Raw genomic sequence first — 7,496 nt, forward strand, 5'->3', positions numbered from 1 at the left:
TCTTCCTTCGATTGTTGTATCGTTTTTCTTAGATAATATAAAACAACGAAATTAATTTGCGAGAATTTAATTTGACGACGGGAATAAGATTTAATCGAAACGAGCATCGTTAAATATTCGCTAAATAATAAATATAAATAATTAACGATAGAAAATATCTTTCGTGTTATTTATTATTTCGTATGGGGTGGGGGGATTTAAACTGGTTGAGAACCTCTGCCACGCTCCGTTCTCTCCCTCTCTCGCTCTCTCTCTCTCTCTCTATTTCTCTTTCTCATCTTCGGTGTTCCGCATCAGCAAAAGAGAGAGAAAGATGAATACACCGCGTGCTCTCTTCCGCGGCCTCTAGAAGCCGAAGGAAAGTTACTGACCGCTTTGAAAACATTGACTTGGAACACTGAGACACTGACCGGGCCAAGTGGTCACTCGGTTATCATACTTCTTCCATGTTTCTTCTTCGACGCTTCCGAACGTTTTCTTTCGTTTATCATAACGATCGTACTTTTCAAATCTTTTTCTAATTTGCCATCTCTCACTTTTCATCCCTTTCTTTTATATCGTTACATTGAAAAAAGAAAAAGTAAAAAAAAAAAAAAAGGAAGAAAAAAGATAGAAAAGAAAAAAAATCCCTATCATAAAAAATCCCCTATAGTATTTCGAACACTTTGCTCTTCTTGATTGCTAGCAAACAAACAAACAAACAAACAAACAAAACGAGGAGGAATAGCAGTAAAATAAAACGAAAAAAGAGAAACGAACATAAGGACGAAATAAAAATGTCGAAAGATTAAGAAGAAAAAAAAAAAAAAGGAAAAGAAAAAAGGATCTCGTTAGGTATTGGGCGATACTGAAAAAGGGTCAAGTTGAGAATGACTGTTTATCATATTCTATCCATCCATCCAATCCATCCATCCATCCATCCATCTATCCATCCATTTATCTATCGAGCACGGTAAAGCGGAGCAAGGTACGCGATTCGCTCGAAGCTACAAGGACGCGCGTTCCTTCTTGAATTGCTTGAAGAGGAATAGAGAGAGGAGGAGGAGGAAGGAATAGAAGAAAAAGAAGAAGAAGAAGAAGAGGAGATAATGTATCGGAGGAAGAAGATACTACATAACAGAAAGAGATAGATATAAAGAAAGCAAACAGGCAAATAGGGAAGGGGCCCCGTCACGTCCTCGATCCGTACCTGGCTATCATCCTGATGTTTAACACACATATACATGGATGGATAGATAGAGGTTTCTCAGTCAGTCCTCTTTTACCTACTACTATTACTATTACTACTACTATTACTACTACCACACTATTACTACCACTACTACCTGTTGCTATGTCTCTCTCTCTCTCTCTCTCCCCCTCTCCCTCTCTTGATATATATGTATATATCTACCTGACAGATAGAGTTGTGTGAGAGGAAGAGGGAAACAACAAATATGTACAACATATACATATATATATATGTATATATATGTAGACACACAATACAGATAAACAGATCGGGCCCCGTACTTTCACCGACCGTGACTTCTCTATCGCTTTGCGCGTTCCACTCGGCGAGTTTCACAGATAAAAGGGGGTAATAGAGACGCGTGACGATGTGTCGCCACGTAGGTTACTGGAACCCACTCGCCACGATCCAATCCAACCGAAGAAGATGAAGAAGAAAAAGAAAAAGAAAAAGAAGAGATGGAGGAAAAGGAGGAGAAGGAATCGTTCCTTACAAACCTGTACGTGAAATCCGCAAGTTACAACTATGCGAGTGTCAACCATAATTCCTCAAACAACCTTCGTATGCGCGCACGCGCGCGCGCGCGACTAGCAAGCAAAAGCTAACCAGTTTCTATATCTATATGTGTCCTTTATGCGTTGCACGCGTAATGTAACATAACGTAATGTAATGTAATGTAATGTAACGTAACGTAATGTAATGTCATGTATCGTAATAACCGGAAATTTCTCACGTAGCCAAGTTAGATGCTGGATTGCAAAAGAATATTTTATTCCACGTTGGATACTTGGCATTCTCAACGTTTATACTTGCTAGTATATATTAATCTCTCTCTCTCTCTCTCTCTGTCTCTCTGTCTCTCTCTTTCTCTGTGTTTCTCCATATCTATCTATGTCTCTCTCTTTTTCTTTTTTTTTTTTTTCCATACACTTAAACTTTCGATTCGTCATGATCCGTACTCTTTGATCCTTCCTTCTTTCATTCATTGATTCGTTCGTTCGTTCATTCATTCATTAATTCCAACATTCGTTTCTTCGTCTCATACTTTCAAACATGTACAATTTATAGAGAAACTCGTACCTGTCGTATTTATCGCAGAACTTATCTGATACATAATTTACTCGAGATAAAAATAATTTTGAATATGATTTAAGCGGTTAAATGGTGGATTAGGGAGAATGGTATTGTATGGATGATGAGAGAGTGTACGAAGTTAATAGGAGTGTGATTGAGGGGAGGACAGTAGTGTGAAGGGGGGAATAGTTTTGAAATGAATAAGAACGATAAATGATTTGATCGTATAATACTTCTTAGGCGTTCTTGATATCGAATTAAATGAAAAATAGAAAATAAGAAAAACTGAAAACCGTATTTTTGTATATGTTAAATTAGATTTCAATCGAAGGGATTAAAAATTAATAAACGATCACATTTTATTCTGATTACAGGCAGGGATGAGCTCTCGCAGCCGGGTTCGCTTAATGGTTACGGAAGTAGTGGTGGTGGTGGTGGTGGTGGTGGTGGTGGTGGTGGCGGAGGAGGAGGAGGCGGCGGTGGAGGAGGCGGCGGCGGCGGAGGTGGTGGTGGAGGAGGAGGTGGCGGAGGAGGACCCGGCGGTGGCGGCGGTGGTAATGATGGTTGCGACGCAAGGAAGAAAAAAGGTCCAACGCCGAGACAACAGGAAGAACTCTGTTTGGTCTGTGGTGATCGGGCTTCTGGTTATCATTACAATGCACTCACCTGTGAAGGTTGTAAGGGTTTCTTTCGGCGCAGTATAACGAAAAATGCGGTTTATCAGTGCAAATATGGGAACAATTGCGAGATTGACATGTATATGCGCCGTAAGTGTCAGGAGTGCAGGCTGAAGAAGTGTCTTACGGTTGGCATGAGGCCGGAATGCGTTGTACCGGAGTATCAGTGTGCGGTCAAGCGGAAGGAAAAGAAGGCCCAGAAGGTAGGGGTAAGATTTTCGTCATCTTTCGACATTACCAAATTTCGTCGGGCAGTGTTCTTGAAGATGTTGGTAAACGTCCGAATGTTTGTTGTATACCCAATTACATCGTATATACAATCTGAGATATTATTTATATCGAATCTATCGCTTCATTTTCTACGGGATAAAAATTAATTATTATTGTTTTTTTTTTTTTGTTATTATCATTATCGTTATTATTATTATTATTATTATTATTATTATTATTGTTATTGGTTTTTTCTTTTTTTTTACTTTCTTTCTTTCGGACATTACCAGTCCCCAACCACCTCGATCTTCGCATTTTCCTTTTCTCAAATGAGAGATGTATTTTTTCACTTACGTATTTTCTTATTCGATCAGGAAAAGGACAAGCCGAACAGCACGACGATGAACGGCTCGCCAAGTAGCGTCGGTGGTATGGGCACCGATCAAGTAGGCGTGAAGATCGAACCGGCGGAGGCAGAATCGTTGTCGATGTCCGGTAGTAGCGGTATCCTCACCCCAGTTAGCCCTTATAGCTGCGTAAAGCCTATCAGTCCCGAACAGGAGGAGCTGATACATAGGCTCGTTTATTTCCAAAACGAGTACGAGCAACCAAGCGAGGAAGATCTCAAAAGGATCACGGTATTTGGAATTTATCTTTGTATTGTATTGATAAATTAAAAAAAGAAAAAGAAATAAATAAATAAAACTGACAATTCGCGTGTATAGGTACGCATTGTGCTTATTGGAACGTGTGTTGCATAAATTAATAGTAATATTAATAATAATAATAATAATAATGATGATGATGATGATGATAATAATAATAATTTGTTTTCTCCTTTTTCTTCCCTTCCCCATTTTTTGTTTAGCATCAACCGACGGAGGGTGAAAATCCTAGCGATTATAGGTTCAGGCACATAACAGAGATAACGATATTGACGGTGCAACTGATCGTCGAGTTTTCGAAAAGGTTACCCGGTTTCGACAAGTTGATGCGCGAAGATCAGATAGCATTGTTAAAGGCGTGCTCGAGCGAGGTGATGATGCTGCGAATGGCAAGAAAGTACGATGTACAAACGGACAGCATAATATTCGCGAATAATCAACCTTACACGCGCGACAGTTACAACGTTGCTGGTATGGGCGAGACCATAGAGGATCTTTTACGTTTTTGCCGGCAAATGTACGCGATGAAGGTCAACAATGCTGAATACGCGCTACTTACGGCCATCGTAATATTTTCAGGTATGGATGAATTGATAAAATTAATAATCCACTTCCCTTATTCTCTTTCTCCCCCTTATCAGCCCCCTTCAACCTTTTTCTCTTCCTTGAATCTCAAGATATCCCAAAAGAAAAAAAAAAAGAGAAAACTTAAACGGAACTCTTTGACATATTATTGTACGATTCTCTCTTTATTAATTCTCGAGTAATGTTTTATTTGTTTGTTTGTTTTATTTTTTTTTCTTTTTCTTTTTCTTTTTTTTTTTTTTTTTTTTTTTTTTTTTTTTTTTTTTTTTTTTTTTTTTTTTTTTACACCACCTACCTATCCGTTCTTATGATGTATATGGAGAAACGAGTTTTTAAGTTTTGATCGATGAATTCAGGAAAGTAAGATTAAACGAACAATATACATACGTTTCGGAGAACTACTGTATAACGTATAAATGGCGAAGGAGGATACTAGTAAATCGATCGAAACTGATGGAAGCATTACCGGGGCCAATCCCATCCTTCACGTTGCTAGATAACGTATCGAACGTACCTTCTACCCGTCTCGCCTTGATTTATCGATCGGCTTATATAAATACCTCTGGATTCTGTTGAGCGCAGAGAAACAGAGAGAGAGTGAGAGAGTAGGAGAAAGATTGGTCCATTTTGAATATGCCTTATCTTTTGTTGTTGTCCTCCTCTTCCTCTCACCATTCATTCTTCCTCCTCCACTTTAGTAAATGGTACATGTACGATATAAACATATATATATATATATATGCGCACATATGTCTCATTAAAAAATGTTTTGTATATTTTCGTTTTTTTTTCTCATTTTTATTTTTAACAGAGAGGCCAAACCTGATGGAGAGCCGGAAGATCGAAAAGATGCAAGAGATATATTTGGAGGCCCTTAAAGCGTACGTCGACAATCGTCGTAGACCGAAGTCCGGTATAATATTCGCCAAGTTGTTGTCAGTATTGACGGAACTACGGACCCTCGGCAATCAGAACAACGAGATGTGCTACAGTCTAAAGTTCAAGAACAAAAAGCTGCCAGTTTTCCTCGCCGAGATCTGGGACGTGGGGACCTAGTTTCCTCGTTGCCGATCGCCGGTCTGCGCGCCGGTCGGCTGAATGTGTCTGTTTTATTCGAAAATTGTGGTGGCTCGCGCGCATCGACGCGACGACACGACGAGCAAGTGCAAGAGCAAGTGCAAGAGCAAGTGCAAGTGCAAGAAGGACGAGCGAGAACAAGAGGAAAAGGAAGAGGAAGAGCAAGAGCGCAAGATGATTAGGAAGGGTGGAGTAGTGTGCGAGCGAACGAACGATGCTACACTTAGCTAGCGAAAGGAATAAAAGAAGAAGAAGAAGAAGGAGGAAAGAGAAAGAGAGAGAGAGAGAGAGAGAGAGAGAGAGAGAGAGAGAGAGAGAGAGAAAGAAAGAAAGGAGATTGAAAACTACAAGAAGGACGATATGCTCGACTCCTGTACTAGTGTGCACCACTATGCCACTGCCTCTCTCAGGCATTTCGCGATTCGACTTCTTCGTGGGCTTCTTTTGCCTGTTCATTCGTTATACAAAAAAAAACCACACAACAACACAAATAATAATTTTTGCTTTCTTCGTCGACGATAGAGCGAGGAGAAGGGGGGGATGGTTGAGGAGGAGAAGGAGGAGGGAACAGGGATCGTTGTTGTGTTTGTCGATCGACGGTCGACGTAGCCTTCTTCGTGCGAGTATGAGTGGTAGGAGACAGAGAGAGAGAGAGAGAGAGAGGGGTGATGAGTGAGGAGAAGGGAGGAATCATCGTCGAGAAATGATGATGATGTTTGATGATGAATGATGATGATGATGATGATTATGCTGAAGGCGAGAACGACGAGGACGACAACGATGAGAAGAAAATAAAGTAGATCGGATGATGATATCTACTTGTTGATGGAGAAAAGGAAGGAAAAGAAGGTGAAAAGTATAAAAAAAAAAAAAAAAGAAAAAAGAAAAGAAAAAAGAAGGAAAGATAGAAAGAGACAAAGGGGATTGAAACCACGAGGTGTCTTTGGTTTCGTAGAAGAAGAACAAGAAGGCAGTGGCGAGGCACCCAGGCTGTGATACGTAGAGACAGTACAGAGACTATATAAGGATTTAACTACAGTTATATTATTACTATATCTCCTACCTGACTACCCCTTTGAAATCGATATGTAAATGTAAAACGTGTTATGTATAAGGCATGATCCATAGGGCGCGATGTGTTGTTTAACCGAGAGTATAAGGATGATAAAAGGAGGTGTTAGATAATGATGGTAATGGTGATTATGATAATGATAATGATGATGATAATGATGATGATGGATTATAATCGTATGTTGATCAGAGAGAGAGAGAGAGAGAGTGTGTGTGTGAGAGTGAGAGAAAGTGAGAGAGAGAGAGAGAGAGAGAGAGAGAGAGAGAAAGTGTGCGTGCTGATTAAGAGAAAAACAAAACAAAAATAATAATAAAAAAAAAAATAAAAATAAAAAAAAACTAAACACACGGTGTGGTACCTTTTACGCGTCTGTATTTCCGCGTGCGTGTTTGTTGTTCTCTATTATGCGCGTGTTCTTTGTGTGTGTATATGCGCGAGTGTGCATCTGTCTTCTTCTTTTCGTGCGATTGCAACAAATGAGAGGGAGAGAGAGAGAGAGAGAGAGAATGAAAGAAAGAAAAAGAAAGGGGGAAAGAAAAATTTTTGCCGTGCCGGAGACGAGTAAATAAAAAATGAATAGGAATGAGAAAACGAAAACGTAAAAGTAAAGACAAAAAAAAAAGAAGAAAGAAATAAAAAAAAAAATAAATAAAAAAATAAAAAAATAAAAAATTACAGAGGAAACAGAAGAAAAGAGTGCGGGAAGGATAGGAAAGTCCAGTGTTGTTGTGTTGTACGGCGTTTCGGGCCGCTGTTGAGCAGCGCCGTGTTGAGATTGAAAAAAGGATGAGGAGCGGTGATATTGGGGGGTGGGGGGGAGGGAGCAGAAAGGTGGTCGACGAATGTGAATCGAGCGCGAAGATAAAAATACGATATACATAATAAATACCATAGAGTCTATTATA

General features: G+C 39.6%; 1 protein-coding gene across 2 annotated transcripts in view; it reads left to right on the top strand.

Moving 5' to 3' along the window:
• Positions 1 to 5,835, top strand: part of LOC124424199 (ecdysone receptor-like) — a 38,614-nt gene extending 32,779 nt beyond the window's left edge. Inside the window, exons 2-5 of one of the 2 annotated variants that reach the window (XM_046962918.1) lie at positions 2,680 to 3,191; positions 3,567 to 3,830; positions 4,061 to 4,436; positions 5,254 to 5,835. In XM_046962918.1, coding sequence (XP_046818874.1) covers positions 2,680 to 3,191; positions 3,567 to 3,830; positions 4,061 to 4,436; positions 5,254 to 5,498 — 1,397 coding nt within the window. In that variant the 3' untranslated portion in view covers positions 5,499 to 5,835. The remainder of the gene's footprint in view (positions 1 to 2,679; positions 3,192 to 3,566; positions 3,831 to 4,060; positions 4,437 to 5,253) is intronic. The other variant, XM_046962919.1, reaches the window with a different exon arrangement.
• The last annotated feature ends 1,661 nt before the right edge of the window (positions 5,836 to 7,496 follow it).

This window comes from Vespa crabro, chromosome 5 (genome assembly GCF_910589235.1).
Source record: "Vespa crabro chromosome 5, iyVesCrab1.2, whole genome shotgun sequence".
NCBI lineage: Eukaryota > Metazoa > Arthropoda > Insecta > Hymenoptera > Vespidae > Vespa > Vespa crabro.